Raw genomic sequence first — 18,544 nt, 5'->3', positions numbered from 1 at the left:
CAAGTGAGGAGGCAAATCCTGCACACTGGTGCCTCCCTGGTGAGGAGCCACCTTTGCTGCTGGGTCTCCAGCCTGTGTACTCTCAGAGTAGGGAGCAGGACAGTTGGGGCCTGGGGCCAGGCTGCTCTGGGGAGGATGCTGGACCAAGCTACTACATCCTGCAGACTGATGGGGCCGCTGTCAGCATGCACACTCCGGGTCATCAGGAAAGCTCCATGGAGACTCAGTAATTTAGCAAAATCATTCACGTTCCAGGAACACAGCCTGTTGTAATAAGCAGCCTCTCGCTCACGCAGCCCCAGGGTGATGGAAGGCTGTATAGGCTCCCGAGACAATGGAGCCACACTTTGGAACAAAGTCAGTGCTGGCTCTAGAATACACGGGGTCAGGGCAAGACCAGTGTCAACTGCTGCCTCTGCCTCTGGCTAGGGCCACGGGCAAGCAACACTAGCAAAACTCAGAGAGGTCAGAAGGGAGCGTCAAGCAGCCAGTATAGGGTGTGCCACTACTACGTGGTGACTGCTGTACACAGCTCGGCTCTCTCCACTAGGACCAATGAGGTAGAGACACAGAGTTGGGGTGCTCATCCATCAACTTTCCATGTTGCTGGTTGAGGGTGCCCTGCCCACAGGTCATGAAGTCCGTCACTCCCAGCCAGAAGAAGGCAGCTCAGTGTCTCAGACTGCCAGCATTAGAGAGTTCCCGGCACGCCATCGGGCACCCATCCTCCCTCTAGTCCTCTGGGGAGTGCTTACCGGTGCCGGGTGCACTTGAACCAGTTGAGGATATCTGCACACCGTGTGTAGTAGATCTGATCAAAGGGGTGTGCGTAAGACTCCTGCACAGTCACGGCATAGCTGAGGACCAGACAAGAGAGATGGAAGCCATGATCAGCAAAGGCCAAACCCATACCAGGACACACCTCCCCCCTCAGACTTGCCCAGCCCACAGTCCTAAGACCAGGACCCAGCTCTGACCTCTGACCTCCCCTCCCGGCTCCCAGACTCCCGCCTTGGATCTCAGCTAGGCCACACCTGTGCTGGTTAGGGTTAACTGTCAACCTGACAGAATTAGCTGGAGGATGTGCCTCTGAGCACCCACACAGGGCACCCAGTATGTTGATCAAGTTAATTGAGGGGGAAGTTCCGCCCACTGTGGGTGGAACAATTCCCTGGGCTGGGGATCCTGAATTGTATAAAAAGCAGCAGCAGCAGCATGCAGTCTCTGCCCTCCTCTTCCTGACTGTGGACAGAATGTGATCAGCTCCTGCTGTGACTTCCCCACCACAGGACTAGCGGGCAGACTGTGAGCCAACATAAATCCTTCCTCCCATAAGTTACTTTTGTCTGAATATTTTATTACTATAATAGGAAAAGAAACTAGACTATGTCCTTATTAACTTTTGACCCAGGTAATTTTTCTTGAATTCTACTTTACTTATCAGATAATGGAGGAAGGTTTGGTTTAGTCTGTATGGTTCTAGAAGGCAGATTCGACAAGTCAAAAGCATTTTATTGTCAGAGGTCTAGGGGAGGGGAATAGGGCAGAAGAGAGAGGGAGGGTGGGAACGGGAAGATACAAGTGAGGGGATAACAATTGGGATGTAATATGACTAAATTATAATAAATTTTAAAAACATTTTATATCTTCCAGATGTGTTGGTACATGCCATATGGCCTCAGGCTTGGAGGTTAGAGGATTTATTGAGTCCGGGAGGAGCCTGGGCAACATACAAGACCCTCTCTCTAAAATAGAATCTTTATGGGTTTTTTGTTTTTGTTTTGTTTTGTTTTGTTTTGTTTTGTTTGATACAGTGTTTCTCTGTGTCACCCTGGCTGTCCTGAAACTCGGTCTGTAAACCTTGAAATCACAGAGATCTGCCTGCCCCTGCCCCTGCCCCTGCCCCTGCCCCTGCCCCTGCCCCTGCCCCTGCCCCTGCCCCTGCCCCTGCCTCTTAAGTGCTGGCATTAAAGGTGTGTGCCACCACACCTGGTCCTTATGGCCTTTAAGATGGAGATGGTTTTTAAAGCAACTGAATAAGTAGCCTAATCACATGAAGAAACTGAGGCTGGGAGAGGCAGCTTGCCCAGCTCCACAGCCGGTCTCAACAGCTGCTGATATTAACTGAGCGCCCTTTATCAAACCCTTTGTGTAAAGGGCGCGTGTATATAAAGGTGTACTCGTTTGTGTGCATGTGAGTGGAGGCCTGAGGACCACCCTGGCAGTTGCCCCTCAGGTGCCTGCCACCTTGATTTATGTGACAGGGACACTTATTGGCTGGGAACTTGCCAACTAGACTAAGGTGGCTGCCGTGAGTCCCAGGGATCCACCTGCCTCTGTCTTCCTCCGTTCTGGGATCACAAACGCTCATCACCTTGTCCGGCCTGTTTGTTTGCTTGCTTGCTTGCTTGCTTGCTTGCTTGTTTAAAGTGGGTTCCGGGAGATCAAATGCAGGGCCTCATGTTTTCTAGGCCAACACCTGACGAACTGACTCTTCCCAGACACTCTTAAGAAGTAGAAAAAAGAACTAATCTCTCTTTGCAGATAAGGAAACGGCATCGGAAGCCTAAGTAACTTCCCCAGTTTTCCCAGTGGCCTTCTGGTCTATTCCTTCTCCAGCATAGCTGGGGTTTCATAGAGGATGTGTCTCCAGACCTCCCTGTGGAAGGAGTCACTGTCATCCTGCCTATTAGTTGTAACCTAGACCAGCAGGTGGATGCCACAGAAAAGCTGTTCTGGGCTTCACCAAAGCAGGCTTTTCCTTTGTCACCCAGGCCAGGTGACGTGAAGTGACACTACTGATGCCTGGCTGCTGATGCGTGGCACACACCTCCTGGGCAGGCTGGAGAGCGTGTCAGGAATTAATTGCCATGTAGACTGGTATGCTGTGTTTTCCCCAGAAGGCTCACTGACCTGGGCCAGATGGCCGGGCCCAGGCTGTAAAAGCCCATCTGCTTCGCCTGAGGAAACTGTTGGTTCATTTGCAAGGGGGCTGGGTGCTGTGGGGCCACAGTCTTGCTCCCTGCTGCCTGCAAGGCAAAAGGCCTAGAGTCCTGCAAGGAGGACAGGAATGGTCCACAGTGCTCAGAGACCCACACAAGTAGGGAGTTCTGTCTGACACCGAGGATGGTTAAGGCACGCCTGAATGTGGGCTACTGGGAGATGTGCCCCAGACACATCATCCAGATGTGTATATGCAAATAAGTATATGCAGATATGGACCAAACCCCGATCCATTGACAAGACCTAGGACAAACAGAGGCAGGTCAGGACCCAGCCCTGCTTCCCACAGGCCTTCAGCTGAAATGTCACAGTACCACACTGCATTTTGCAAGGCTGTCTCTTGAAAGGGGAATGAATGAGTCAGAGCCCGGGCCTGGAGGCCTGTGTGGAGCCTATCGCTCACGCGCGTGTCCTTAAACATGTCATTGAACTCCCATGAGCCTCCGTGTCCTCACTTGAAAAATCTATGACAAATATGAGGAACTTCATGGATTACTGTGAGAATTAAAGGACAATGTGTGGAGGGAAAAGAAAAAGAAAACACTTAAAATGCTTACTGAGTACATAGTAAGTACTTAATAGATGCTAGCCTTCGTCAGTATGACAGGCAATGTTTTTTCCCCCTGTGCTAGGCAAGGAACAGTTCTTCCTCCTTACCATGTTGGGGGCAGGGAGCAAGTCCTGTTACAGAATAAACACCTCACCTTTGCTGAGCACTTGGTGGTTCAACTTCTTGTCCTAGCACCAACTGAGGCAAAGGACCCAGTCCTAAAGGTAGGGGCTATTGATGTCATGGGGCTGGACCTAGCTTTGGAAGATGTGTAAGCTGAGAGAGGCCAGCTAGAGGGTCTCGTACCAGCGCCAAGTCTCCAACCTGAAGTGTGTGCCCTGCTTTCACGGCCGGGTAGTTTAACACTGCTCATTTGCCAACATGCTAATGAGGGCTGATCCATCTTGTAGCGCCAGGCTTCCCAGCTCAGGGCAGGCCCTGTACCCTGGTTTTTGTGGTAGAGGGACATAATTAATGAGGAGGCCTCCAGAGGTGCTAATCCAGCTGGCAAATTATCCCCCCAAGTGCTCTCTGGAATGGCACAGACTAGATACATCTAAACACGGTATCAAGGGAGCCTGGCTACAAAGGAGTGTCACTCCTGGGTGGCTCCCTGTTCTCTCATGCAGGCTGTGACCTGAGCTGAGAGCCACAGCCACTAAAGAGTCAGCTCACTCCTGATATTCTCACATTCCAACTTTGGTCATCATATTGGGCAGGTAAGACTAGTAGAGTTTGGTTTTAAATTTGGATAGATTCATTATGGGTCTTATCATAAAGGGTGGCTCTCTTAGAGAGAGAGAGAGAGAGAGAGAGAGAGAGAGAGAGAGAGAGAGAGGGAGAGGGAGAGCGCCTTGGGAGAAGACACAGATGGCCAGAGAGGCAGTGGGAACCCTAGAACCTGGCTATTGCATTAGTTTTATCTGGTGGATGATGGACAGGCTTATCTGAGAACGGAGGCCCCAAGTCAGAGACTAATGAGGCGTTCTAACTACCAAGGAGGCTCCCTGAACACTGGGAGACAATGGTTAGATTCATCAACCAGGAGGAAAAGGGGGAAAGGTGAAAAATGCTGACTGCATCCGAGCCTCTGGGCTGGGCTCTGTAGCCTCCAGTTACACCCCCAGTAAGTCTATTGTGTACCCTGGCTGATAATAATCCCGCCCTGAGCCAGAGCTGCCAATATGAAGGCAAAGACTACAAAGTACATTCGTGAAACTGGCGCCTCCCTTGCTCTTCCCACAAGCCTGTGAGGTGAGGGTGTTTATTTTCCTTGATGGATGGATCTGGCCATAGGCTCACAGTAGAGCAGAGACTCCCCCAAGAAACACAGCTAGCAAATAGAAAAAATCTAGGTTGGGGCACCCTGAAGTCTTCACAGACGTTTTTACATTCTTCCCAGGGTACCACAGAAATATCCTTTGCTTTAGACTTGATGTCACCACAATTCTGGATGGGATGTCCAGTCAGCAGACAAGACATCGGAGTGGGTGGTGTCCCTCTGCCTCTAACTAGTCCCCTTGGCCCACAAGTGTCTAGGCTACCCCTGCATGGCCTTCTTTCAGTGTGATGTTCCTCTCTGCCCAGGGGGCTGGCCATCCATCCTCATGGTCTCTCTCATCTTCCTTTCCCTCTTCCACCATCCATTTCCCCCATTGGGTCTTCATCTTAATTTTATTCATTTGATTTATTAGTGCCTAAGTGGCAGAGTCATCCTGGTCAGCACGGCCAATCAATCCCAGGGTTTAATTCGGTTTTTCCTGATTGGGTCTCTGGTCACTGTCTTTCTGTTCACCAAAATCAATACTTTAACCTTGTGCCTCAAAGTCAGACCATCTGCAGGGACCTAGCCTAGACTCTAGGACTTGCTGCTACAGCCAGGAGGTGGCAGGTCCTCTGATGTGTCCGAGCTAGCCTCCTGGTCCTGTCAGACCAGGAACAGAAGAGGCCTTCTCATCTTTCCCACGGCAGGCCACGGCCCATTCGTCCTCTCTGCCATGGCTGCCAGTCAGCGGAGACTATGACAGACATCCCGGAGTCCAAGATCAAGACACCTAGGGCCAATCCGTACCTCCTCACTCTTGTCACCACACTGGCTGGACACAGTGATTGGACTCTCCAGGTCTTCACTCCCCCATCTGTAAGTGGGTATGTAAAGCTGGGTGTGACCAGATCTAGAGTCGCCTAGAAGGCAAACCTCTGTGGAGGAACTCTAGACTGGGTCAACTGAGGTTGAAAGACTCTGCCTGAAGGTGGGCAACTTCATTCTGTGGGCTGGGGTCCTGGGCTGGGAGCCGAGCCACTTACACCTCTGCTTTCTGCACGTGGCCAGCTGCCTCCCACTCCTGCAACCCGGCTTTCCTTGTTATGATGCACTGCAAGCTGTGAGCCAAAATAGCCCTTCCTGTCTTCAGCTGTATTTGTTAGCTATTTTGTCATGCAATGAGAAAAGTCTTTGATACAGGGTGGAGATACAAAGGAGGAAGGCTAGGATAGGCCAACAGGATGCTGACACCTGAAGTTAGCATGCTCCTATGGCCCTGGGTCTCAGGAGTTCACACTGCTTTACCCTACACTTCAGTTTGAGCTGCCCTGTCCTGCCTCACTGTGTTGGACATCAGGCCATCCACAGCCAGCCGCTGCCTCTTCTGACTCTGGCGTTTCTCTGGAGGGTCATGGCCAAAGTGAGCCCTCCAGGGAGTGAAGGTTCTGAGTTGCCCACCTTACCTCTCCCAGTGGCTACACACATTGGGGTCCTCGGGGTTCAGAGTGAGGGCAGCTTGCAGAAGGGAGGCAACAAGGAGGCCCGCTGTGGACGGCGCCATCAGGCCCTGTGTGAGAACAGAGAAGAGAGGGGCTGACTCAGACTTTGATTACCGCGTCTGTTTGGTGCTAAGACTTGGTCCTCCCTCAGAGTGGCGGAATAGGCGCTAAACAGACGGCGTTTCCCACAGCTGCCACACAGCAGCAAACACTGGATATTTCACACTTACAGCGTTGACTAACACGTCAACAGCCCTGAGTAACTGAAGAGTCTGAGTCATGGCTTAAGATCTCCTTAGCAGGAGGCCCACACGCAATACGTTGGCTAAAGCTTCTCAGTATTCAGTGTAACCACTCCATCCTCCAAGTCTATCTTTGATACAGAAACCTAGATCTGGCCATTGTAGAGTCAAGGCTCTTCCCTCTCCCTCCTCCTCCTCCTCTCTGATGAGGCTGGGTCATCCCATCACCTCCTACTCCTCCTGTGCCAAGGAAGAAAAGCAAGCTGGCTGTGTGGTCCACAGGGGAACTGAGCCGAGACAGACACCTACAACGCTGGGCCCCTGCTTCTCTTTCCTCCTATAGGATATCAGTACCCTATGTCACCAAATATCACCCCTGCTGTGAAATAAGGGGCCGAGACAGTTGGATAACCAGCTTTAAGGAAGCAATGTGCCCAGGTTAGCAAGCACCAGCCCCATTCCCAAGTACCCACGTACATCGAGTATTTAATACAACTACACAGTACCAACTACCTTGTTCCCTAAATGAGAGAGCCCCAACACACAGCTGCTTATGGGTCGTGGAGAGTGAGCCATGTTGGGGTGGCTGTGTGGCCCCTGACCTTACTCTCCAAGACCTTAGGACCCTACACTACAGCCTCAGGGGACAGAGGGCAGTGAGGAACACGTCCTGTGGAGCTGGACCTCATGAGTCCCAGCATCCTTGGTGAGCTGACCCAACACCATGACTCATGGAAGAGGTGCAATTGTGATTTGTTTAAAGGTTTTAATGACTCCAGAGTAGCTTTTCTTTTCGACTATTGACACTAAAAGAAATACACTTTCCATTAGGCAGAGCTAAGAGTGTTCTGGAAAACATTTTGACATTGGAAATCAGTTACCAGATTCGAAACGGTTGGCTGTCTAGCCCACGGGTCCTAAGTTTTCAGATGAGGACCATTCATCCTCCTTGGAAGATGAACAAGAATGGCATATATTTGCACCCATCTCCAGATACGAAACTCCCTGCAGCCCCTCCCCCCTTTCTCCTAGAAGCTTCACCACTCTGCTTCCCACCTCACTCATTTCCTTGTTAAATTCCTAAGCAGCTCCCTCAGCAACAAGCAAATCATCACACACTCCGTGTAACCATGGGGTCTAAATTAATGACTAATGAGGTTGTACTTTCTACATACATTCTGGAAATCACCCAGCTCAGTGCAAATTTAGCTGGAGATCAGGGGCTCCTACAGATGCCTGGGGGCAAAGGAAGAGTGAATCCACAGCTCCGCTAACTTGGCAGAGTCCAAATTCTCCCCTGGTCCCACCGTCTTCCCCTCCCGAGTCTAGCAGCAGAGGCCCAGCAACTGACGCACACAAGCTAGGGTCCACACAGCATAGCTTGAGGCTGCGGCCAGTGTTGGCCACCCATCCTACCACTTGGCTCTGACTACAAGATTCAAGTAGATTTCAGAACAGAGCGCCTAGTGCTGGGGAAAGTCGGGAGGGGATGAAACATCTTTTCTATGGAGGTCTGGGCTGGCCAGGCATCTCTGGAAGGAACGAGAGGAACACACAGAACGCAGGAAAGTAGGCGAGTCTTGAGTGTCCATTGCAGAGAGTGTCTTATCCTGTTTCCTGTGTGGCCCTGACACACGCTTGGGTAGGGCCTGTTATCTTCAGCTTCTCTCTCCAAAGGACCTGAGATGGCAGCTTTAACTGCAGTAGGCTTTGAATATTAAAGGACTGGGCCACACGATAAGAGGAGATGGGGCCTCTGGTTCCTGTGGACCCTTGGTGGCTACAAGGATGCATACTTGGATCAGAGCCATCATGGGCAAGCTCTTTAGAAGCACTCACTCAGCCAGGTGTGGCAGTGCATGCCTTTCATCCGAGCACTTGGGAGGCAGAGTCAGGTAGAGCTCAGAGAAATTCCCAGGACAGCCAGGGCTATACAGAGAAACCCTGTCTCACCAGAATGGCAGTAGCTGCAGCAACAACTAAAGTCTTCACTAGAGCTTTTCTTGCTGAGTCGGAGCTGAGCAGAGCAGTTTACCTCTTACTGGCAGAGATCACAGGAGACGGACCATGGCAGAGAGGGCGGTGGCTGGCTAATGGGCGAGCACGCTAGAAGAGGGGACTGGGTGGAGTGGGGAAAGTGGTATTTAGACTGACAGTCTGAGCCCTTAGACATGAAATCTTTATTCAGGGCCTTGGCCAATTCTGGTGGAGGTAGAGGGAGGGATGTCCAGGATTAGGGGGAAATGGCAGTGCCTCTCAGAACCTCTAACACTCAGAAGGTTTCCCAGAACCTGGCCAAGTCTGAGATGCATTCTGGGCTGAGGTGTGTGTGTGTGTGTGTGTGTGTGTGTGTGTGTGTGTGTGTGTGTGTGTGCACGCGCGCACACACACACACAATACTACAGCAGTTGAATAGTGTGTGCAAGGCCCTGAGTTCCACTGCTAGCGCTAAAATCAACCAGCCAGCCAGCTAGTCAGTCAGTCAGTCAGCCAGCCAGCTAGTCAGTCAGTCAGTCAGTCAGTCAGTCAATCAATCAGGAAGCTGAGCAGACAGCTTAGTGAGTAAACATGCTTTCTGCATGAGCATGAGGACCTGAGTTTGGATCCCAGCCCTGGGTGCAACCGTGCACACACCAGGAACCCTTGCACTGTGAGGGGTGGAGACAGGAGGGGTCACTGGTGCTTGCTGGCTGCCGCCCTAGCTCTGGATTTAGTGAGAGGGGATAAGGTGGAGAGTGGTTGAGCAGAATGCTGATGTCCTCATCTGGCCTCTGCACCCCTATGAGTATGTGAGCCTGCACATACACATATGCACACACGTACGCACACGCACAATCCTTCACACCTGCTCCACCTCTGCCTTGGCCTGCTTTCTGTCTTCAACTCTGCCCAGTCGCATGCCATCTACTACCCAGTATGGCTTGACAAAGGTCAGGACCATTGAAAACGTCCCTATGGAGCCCTAGACGGTGACAGCAGAGGCTCCATGCTCCAGTGTGGTCACCCTACCTACCCTGCTATCTTTCCAGCAGCTTCCTTCTTCTTTCTAACATGCTGTAAGCAGCCATAGGTGGGGTTGAGAGCCCTACGCCTCCACGTCAGGGACTGACTCTCAAACAACTGTGTCTCCTTGTCTCTGACACTCCCGTTAAGAAGACAGAATAGCAGCCAGAAAGAAGCTGTTGGCGTGGGAGGGCAACTCCTCCCCAGTCACTTTAGTGGGACTTCCTGGGGGCTCTCAGAGACCGCACAAACCAAAGACATGTGCTTATGAGATGACCAGGGGGGGGGAATCAATCCTGCTACCTTGGTTATTGGGCGACTCCATTTAGAGTGACAGAGGTTAACATATCAGCCAACATCGGGGCATTAATAATTAAATAAGAAAATGCCCCAGGATCATTTTAGAGAGAGAGACATGTAAATAAGTCAGCTGGCTTCTCCCCTCTGTCCCTTCTCTCTGCATGCTAAGAAGCAGACAGAGAGGAGCCAGGTAGCTTCCTCCTGCTTCAAGAGTGTAGGAGGCTGATGAATGAATGGAGGGCCAGAGGGGTGGCCGGGAGGTGTGACTCGCCTCTGCCACTGGGGTCTAATCAGTCCACGCCCCTGCCATGGCTTACAGGAGGTCCCTGTAGTACCCGCATATGTCTTAAAGACCAATAGAGCCCCCTCAAGATGATCGAGGCCCACTGAACAAGAGTAAGAGCAGCAAGTGGGAGACCTGGGAAAGCCTTGGTGGAGTTAACTAGACTTGGGGTGAATACAGCGTGGGAAAGTGGAGGCAGAAGCACACTGGGGCATACAGGCTAGCTGTGGCAGCCAGGTTAGGGGAACCAGTGGGGGAAGCTCAGGCAATGGCCGAATGGAAACGTTGGAAGGTGTTTTACAGCTTATGTGGGACATTAAGAGTCCTGTGAGAACGTGACAGAAACGTTTCCGGGAAAGGCTTTCAGGAATGGCTACTTTCTGCCGCCTGCTATGTCTTTCCCTGCAATAGTCATGGTGTGTGGTGCATCTGTACAAGCCTCAAGCTCTGAAAGACCTAAGGAGAGATCTCTCTAGCGGAGCCGGGTAAGTGAGCAGAGCCTATGTCCTAGTTTGCTTTCTGAAAGCACTCTAACAAAAAAGTACCTTGGGGAGAAAAGATACTTTTGCTCTACATTTCCAGGGCACAACCTTTCATTGAGGAAAGTCGTGGCAGGTTTAAAAAAAGAAAAAGAAAAAAGAAAAAAAAAAGGAGGCTATATTCCTGAAGAAATGCTGCTTGCTGACTTCCTCAGGCTCATGAGCTTCCATATACAGCCCAAGACTACCTACTCAGGGGATGGTGCCGCCCACAGCGGACTGAGCCCCATTACCCATTTACAAGCCAAGGTGGTTCCCTACACATGAACCTGATAAACATAATTACTCAACCGAGAGTCCTTTTTTCAAGTAATTGTGGGCTTCATCACGTAGACAGTGTTAGCTAGAACATGGTACCTGAGGACTAATGATGCCTGTCACGGGTCCTGGATGGGACCCGGGAAGCACAGACCATGCACTGGGGATCCCTCCAGATGTCACTGCTCCAGAGCTGCTCTTCTGTAACTACCACCCAGACACAGCCTCTGCATCCTCTCTGGCCTTAAAACCCACTCTTACTTGCCTTTCCACACACCCTTGCCCTTGCCCCACACCCGCAGAACACCCAGGGGCAGGTGTTTCCATCTGCTGCCTTCACTTCTGCTCCCAGGATGCACTGCCTGCGTTGAGGGGGAATCTCAAATCATCTTTGTCAACTATGTAACTGACTCCACAGCCAGCCTCTGCCTCCACTCACCTCAACCCTTAAGAACCCCCACCTCACCTGACAGAAAGCACCACTCATCCCCTGAGGATGAGGATGAGGAGCACACAGCATGTGGAGCTGTGTGAACGGCCATACAGGAACACCGATCTGTTGGCATCGCATCTAGTGGGCCCCGTGACATCCTGAGTGTGACTCAGAGCCCTCTGTCTGGGCCTCCCTGTCAGCACCGGCACTTGTCTGCCCCAGGGAGGCAACACAAGGCAGGCATTGAAGGCTGGTCAATAGCTCACACTGCGACTGAGGACGAATAACATCCTGAGCGGCCCATGAAAAGGCACTTTCAGGACTAGGAGCGGCAGACGCTGGGACTGCTTGTGTACACACCTCACATCCCTCCCAGCATGTGGGGGCAGAGAGACCTCTGTCTTCTATTTATAGTACATACACACACTTCTGTTATTTTTCCTGAATAAAACAGAAAAGCCAAGTTTGCACACAGGAGGCCAACACCAAGGTTATTGTCCAGTCTAGCCACCCTTCTCCCCTTCCCTGCCCCTGTCTCAGCTGGTTCACCATCCCCAGACCCCTCTTTGTTTACCAGCCTTGCCGGGGTCTGATCAGATGAGAGATGAAAGGAGGGGCCACAGTCAGCCTCCTCAGCCCAACACTGAGAGGCCTTGTCTTTCCCGTGAAGCCTTCTGCCCCTAATTATCCCACTAGGGGCTGGGTTTATGTTAACCGTTTTCTAATCTCCCTATACAAAATAATAATAAAAAATAAATCCACGTCTCCTAATGTCCAAAAGAGGATTCCCCTCTGGAGGCAGAGGCAGGTGGATGGCTGTGAGTTTGAGGCCAACCTGGTCTACAAAATGAGTCCAGGACAGCCAAGGCTAACACAGAGAGCCCTTGTCTCGGAAGAAAATAAATAAATAAAAGAGTATTCCCTTGACTGCAGGGGTACAGAGTGCCAGTGCCAATGTGGCAGCCCCGGCAGGTTCCTGCCCCTCGGGGATAAATTAGAGGGCCTTGCAGTCCCCTCCCATGACATGTTAAATATCCTTCTCTGAAGCTGGTCTCCACCACCATGATAAATTCTGCTTTCCCCTTGCCTAGGAAGCCTCACACTGCAAATCTCAAGAATGACACTAGGGAGGCTGCCAATGACCATTCATCAGGAGCCAAAGCCTGTCCTGTCCCCTTCACCCGCTGCCCTGCTGAAAGCAAGTAGCCCTGACACCAGCCAGGCTGGAAAGACATCATAGCACAGCCACAGGGCTTGGGAGGAAGGCATCTCTAAACTGATAAAGTGCTGTCCTTCTGCCCAACTCCAACTTCTCTGGGCTCTGCCCAACTCCCCTCGCCCCGTGCTCCCCACTCCTGAGCAGGCAGCCTCACATCCATGGCCTCCAGCCCCTCAAAGATGAAGGCAGAAAACTTATCTGTGTTCTTAGGCTGTCCTATTTCTCACAAAGCAATTATCTCCATCTTTCCATTTCTGTGCAAATCAGGGCACACTCAGCCAGCCTGGCTGCTCCCCACCTCGCTCCCCACACGCCTGCCCACTCTGTCTGCTGCTCTCCCAGCTGCAGGGTTCTCAGAACTGTAGGGAGTCCCTCACGCCCAAGCGTGGAATCCTGGCTCCATCTTTAAAACCTCCCAGGCATAATGCAGACATCCAGGGAACGGGGTCATCCCTGGGGGGGGAGGGGGCAGAATTCCATTCCTGCCCACTTGGGGAAAAAAAAACTTTTCTCAAACCACAAGATGCCATCACAAGGGCCTGGGGGTACAGACTGGACGCTGGGTCCTGGAGACTTGTTCATCGGTAGAAAGTCAGGTGTCTCCAAGATGTCTATGCCCCCTGGACAGCAATCCACAGGGTGTCAGAACTAGCCAGGAAACCTTAGCAGCATCTGCTGCCAAACACCTTCTATCCCAAGGTAAGAGGCGATTTCCTCAAGGACAGGTGGCCAGGAGACTGCGGGGCTCAAGTAAAGGACTAGGAGTCAGCAGAGATGGGTTCAAATCCTAAGACAGACAGAGGCCTACAAAGCCCAGCGACAAACCCCTGCTTTCACTCCCCACCGCCTCCAGTTTTTGGACAGGGTGTCTGGCTGACCTCAAACTCTCTATGTGGCTGAGGATGACCTCCAGGTTCCAGTCTCTTGCCTTCACCTCTGAGGTCACAGGTGTGAGCCACCACACCTGGCTTACGAGGCACTGGGGAGGGGACCTCGCGCGTTGTGCACGTGAGGCAAGCACTTCAGCAACCGAACTACATCCCAAGGCAGGCTTCATGTTTTTCATGGACTGTGTGACTAACATCACAGGGCACTGAAAGCTACACAGTGAGAGCAGGCGAAGTGCTCTATCCAGACAAGATGGTCAATGAAATATTCATTTGCTCCCGACACACAGTCTCCACCTCTGAGACCCTTGCAGCCCTCTAATTTGCCTTGTAGAGTTTCTAAGAAACCAGGAGAAGAAAAATTGTGGATAGGAAAAATCTCTTGCTGGAGAACCTGGCCTCAGGTGAGTAAATGTGGGGTTGGTCAGCTATCCAGGGCAGGCCTCATCACTCATCTGTCCATTCCGCCACAGTAACACTGGGCCCAGCTCCAGAACCCCAAACAACTGCTGCAGGTGCCTGGGAACGCAGGGGCCTCTGGAAGAAGCTGGTTCAAAGCACCACAGCCTCTCCCTGCAGGAAGCCTGGGGCAAGTGCAATGGGAAACCAGAGACCTTTGCTCTGATCCGTGTTCCATAGCCAAGGCTGAAGGCAGGTCAAAACCACCAGGCTTAGAGATGTGGCCCTGAAGCAACAAAAATACCCACCCACCGGGGCCTCAGAAAGTCACCTGCATCATGCCTACTAACAGTACAAATGTTGAGCTGGGCATGGTGGCACATGCCTTTAATCCCAGCACTCGGGAGGCAGAGGCAAGCGGATCGCTGTGAGTTCGAGGCCGGCCTAGTCTACAAAGTGAGTCTAGGACAGCCAAGGCTATACAGAGAAACTCTGTCTCGAAAAAACCAAAAAAGAAAACAAAAACAAAAACAGTACAAATGTTAAACACATCAATGAAAAATGTGTGTGGTAGCCAGGCATGGTGGTGCACACTTGTAATCCCAGCACTTGGGGAGGCATAAGCAAGTGGATCGCTGTGAGTTCGAGGCCAGCCTGGATTACAAAGCTAGTTCAAGACAGCCAAGGTACACAGAGAAATCCTATTTCAAAAAACAAAAAAAAAAAAAAAAAAAAGAAGGAAAAAAACCCAAGAAGACAATATATGCATATATAGAGATATAGAAAGATCCAGAAGACATATACAGTACCAAATAAGCTCATCACATGGAGGAGGAAGCAAGAAGAAAAGACTTGTGGTTTCTAAGCGTTTTTGTTATGATGGTGTTCTACATTTAGCAGTATCACTCCAGGCATTAGGATAGCAAAGATATGTAAAATAATTCAACTGACTGACTTGGCTGGAAAATGACCCTGATGTACTGTGATGTGGGAAACACAGGTTACAAAACAGCACAAACGGCACCGCCACATCCCTGCAGAGTACCATGTGCATGTGAGCTGACTCATGGAGCTGTCCCACACAGCAGACCTGGGACTGCCACCCCTGGGGACACTGGCCCCTTTATGAAGCTCCCCAGGAGGTCCTTGACGCCATCTAGCTGAGGGGAGCCTGCCGCCTCCATTGGATGTCCCCCGAGCCTTCTCCATGAGCATATCTGGGCTGTGATTAAGAACATTTCAAAGAACTATTTCAAAGACCCAAAATGATCAGATGAATGGAAAAACGGATGGTTAATGTAGATTTTTGTCAGCTCTATTCAGGATAACCCATGAATCAGGTATTTGGATTTTTAAAGAAATATATTGCAGCCCTTTGTTCCCGATACTGACGAATTCTGGCTCAGAGCCTGGCCAGGTCAGCCCTGCTGGGCACTTTATCACCAAGGCAACAGTCAGCTCCACAAGGCCCAGAATATCAGGGGGCTCCTGGGTCCCCAATTCCAGATCTGCATTTCACCAACTGGGTGGCCTTGGATGGGCCTCCCAACATCTTTAAGGGGGGGGGGGGTAAAAGCCCAGCTCACTTTGTTGGTTCATTTATTGATTGGTTGTTTGGTTGTTTAAGTTGTTTAGTTTTCATTTCTTTTATTATTAGTAGTGTGTACACACAGAGAGAGAAACAGAGAGACAGCGTTAGAGTGGACACATATGTGCCACAACATGCTTGCAGAGACCAGAGGACACTGTGGGTTGTTTCCTTGCACTGTGGATTCCAGGGACTGGACTCAGTTCCTATGCAGCAAACGTTTTTACCTCTGAGCCACTGAACCATCTCACTGGCCCTGTTTTCTGTTTCTTGAGTTCTTTGTAAATTCTAGATATTAAACTGCTGTCGGACATATAACTTGTAAAGGTTTTCCTCCACTCTCCAGGCTGCCTCCTCACTGACTAAGCACTTCCTGTGTGGTATGAAGGCTTTAATTTCATGGGCCTCATTTGTCAATTGTTTCCCAAGGAAAGACTTAAGCAGATATATAAAAGTGTGTGTGTGTGTGTGTGTGTGTGTGTGTGTGTGTGTGTGTGTATGTGTGTGTGAGAGAGAGAGAGAGAGACAGAGACAGAGACAGAGAGAGGAGAGTAAAAGTGAAGGGCTGGAGAGATGGCTCAGCAAGTAAGAAAGTTTGCTGTATAAAAGCACGAGGACCTGAGTTCAAATCCCCAGAGCCCACATAAAATGCCAGGCCTGGAAGGCTACATAGACTTTTAACCCACTGCCATGGGGAGTGGGGGACATAGAGACAGGAGCTTGCCGGCCACCAGCCTAACTCGAGGTTCGTGAGAGACCTTCTTCCCAAGAGAATACTGTGAAGAGCGTGATGGGGCTACCTTCTCGGGCCTCAGCGCATCCTTGTACACTTAACCTTCCCCGTCCTGCCACTCACAAAAAGGAACATGGGGCTGGGGAGCTAACTTAGTAGGCAAAGTTCTTGACTGCAAGCACAGGGTCCAGAGCCATGTTAAAAGAAAAGCCCGGTGTGGTAGCACCACTCTTGTTTGTTTTTTGAGACAGTGTTTCTCTGTGTAGCAGCCTTGGCTGTCCTGGAACTCATAGTGTAGACCATGCTGGCCTCAAACTCACAGAGATCCACCTGCCTCTGCCTCCAGAGTGCTTGGATTAAAGGCATGTGCCACCACCGCCCAGCCTGGCTCAGATGATTAATTCCAGCACTGAGAAGGCAGAGACAGCCTCTTGCCCTGGACTGAAAAAGCCATGGTGAATGACAACCGAGGAAGTACAACCAAACTTTCCTTCTTTCTGGTCTACACACACACACACACACACACACACACACACACACACACACACACACGTGCATTCACACACATGCACACACATACATATACACATGCACACAAAAATACACACATGTACACACATGCACATAAAAACACACACACATACACAGATGTACACACACATACGCAAACAGAAGTAAAATTGTCTAGGGGGAAAAAGGGGACTAACAGAGGGGAGGGGCAAGAAAAGAGAGAGTAGGAGACTCTGGGAGGAGGTATGTTTAATATATCAAATATGTTCATATTAAAACTTTAAAAGTAAATTCATTTTTTAAAAAAAATTCCTGGCTCAAAGAATGGCAAGAAGTTGAGGAAACAAGAGTGGAAGCAGGGCCTGAAACAGGTGTCTCCAGGGCCAGGCACATGTTCAGTCCTGCTGAGCTGGCCCTGGCCAGGCTCTTCAGAGGGGCTGTGGGGGCGGGGCCTGTGTGGGGCGGGGCCTGTGTGGGGGCGAGGCCTGGGGCAGGGCCTGTGTGTGGGTGACCCTGTCAGGCATTCCTAGAACTTGACCGAGACTCTGGCCAGTGAAGAGCTGCCTTCCTGCGGACTGGGCATGAAGTCCAATAAGCCCCGCTGACCCACAGGCAGATGCTAGAGATGATTCCAAGGCTAGACCGGAGACCAGCTTGGCTGTGACTGGCCTGGGCCTCGGGTGCAGGCTGCTCTCTTGTTAGAGGGATTTCTGAATGAACAAGGAGCCTGAACTCTCATTTCCTGGAAAAGTAAACTGCTCTCTTTCCTTCTAGACCTTCACTTTGCATTGACCCCGTCACACGGTTCCGGTTCCGGTTCCGTGGGACACACACTCTGTCCCCTCGGTGCCCCAGGTTTAATATGCTGAATGGCACAGGAGCCCCAGATTCATTGTGTTCCTGGCCTGATTCCTCATTGTTTGTCTCAGTATTTTCCAGGAAACTGTTCATTAAGACTAAAAGCACCTGCTTACTGTAAGAGAGCATCCTGCAAAGCCCCTGTCACGGGCACCCAGGAAGAGCACTAATTAACGAGGGGAAAGCAACCAAACACGTTATAAATTAAAGGTCTGAGAAGAAATATCTGGTGTTTAGTGGATTATGAGAAAAGGCTGAAATGAAATGTCATATCTCCAGACTATGGTGGGGTTAAAGGAAAAAAAAATCAGGAAAGAAATTACAGAGGGTGGCAGTGGTAACGATCTATTTCTGGAGCGACTAAAGCCTGGGCTTCCATTAAGAGAATTATAAATCAATTGCGTTTTGTCTAGGGGCATATACGTGTGGTGTGTGCTAAATTAAAAAGCCTATTGCATCAGGTAGTTCCTTCCGAGGGGTCCATGGAACAATGCTAATGGGCCAGCAAAAATAAATAAATAAAAATAAAAAGGTATGATAAGGTTGTGACGAGTGAGTCAGGAGAGTTAAGTTCCTGAGTCCCTAGTCAGGCCAGCAGGATTCAGGTTCACCAGGGTGAGCACCAGGGTGGAGAGAAAATTGTAGCCCCGCCTCAGTTAACTGGAACTTTCCACTAACTGGAAGGTGGTTGGTCATGTCCACCACAAGTGCCCATCAGATAATACCTCCAACGCAGAGCCATCCAGAACGGCTCATCTCCTCTCTGAAAAGCAGCTTTCCTGGGCTGAGCTTGCGTTGGTTGGTTTGAGTGCCCACACCATATAAAACCAGCAGGTGCTCTGCTCCAAGCCTGTGGTCTCAACACTCGGGGAGTGGAAGGTCAGAGGTTCAAGGCTATCTTTGGCTGTATAGAGAGGTGGAGACTGCCTGGGGCTAGAGACTGTCTCAAAAGTCTGGGGGTTGCGGGGAGACCAGG

General features: G+C 50.8%; 1 protein-coding gene across 14 annotated transcripts in view; it reads right to left on the bottom strand.

Annotated features, from left to right (window-relative positions):
• The window catches only part of MEGF11 (multiple EGF like domains 11), a 331,126-nt gene that overhangs the window by 212,502 nt on the left and 100,080 nt on the right, over positions 1 to 18,544 (bottom strand). For all 14 annotated transcript variants that reach the window (XR_014779613.1, XR_014779614.1, XM_084783853.1 and 11 more), the window contains exons 2-3: positions 6,281 to 6,384; positions 756 to 857 (exon numbers count right to left, since the gene is read on the bottom strand). Coding sequence is in view for 12 of the 14 variants with exons in the window: in XM_084783853.1 (XP_084639979.1) it covers positions 756 to 857; positions 6,281 to 6,378 (200 nt within the window). In the remaining 2 variants the exon portion in view is untranslated. The remainder of the gene's footprint in view (positions 1 to 755; positions 858 to 6,280; positions 6,385 to 18,544) is intronic.

This window comes from Acomys minous, assembly GCF_964271855.1.
Source record: "Acomys minous genome assembly, chromosome: 5".
NCBI classification, from domain to species: Eukaryota; Metazoa; Chordata; class Mammalia; order Rodentia; family Muridae; genus Acomys; species Acomys minous.
Note: the sequence above shows the minus strand (reverse complement) of the source record. Positions and strands in the feature narration are given on the sequence as shown.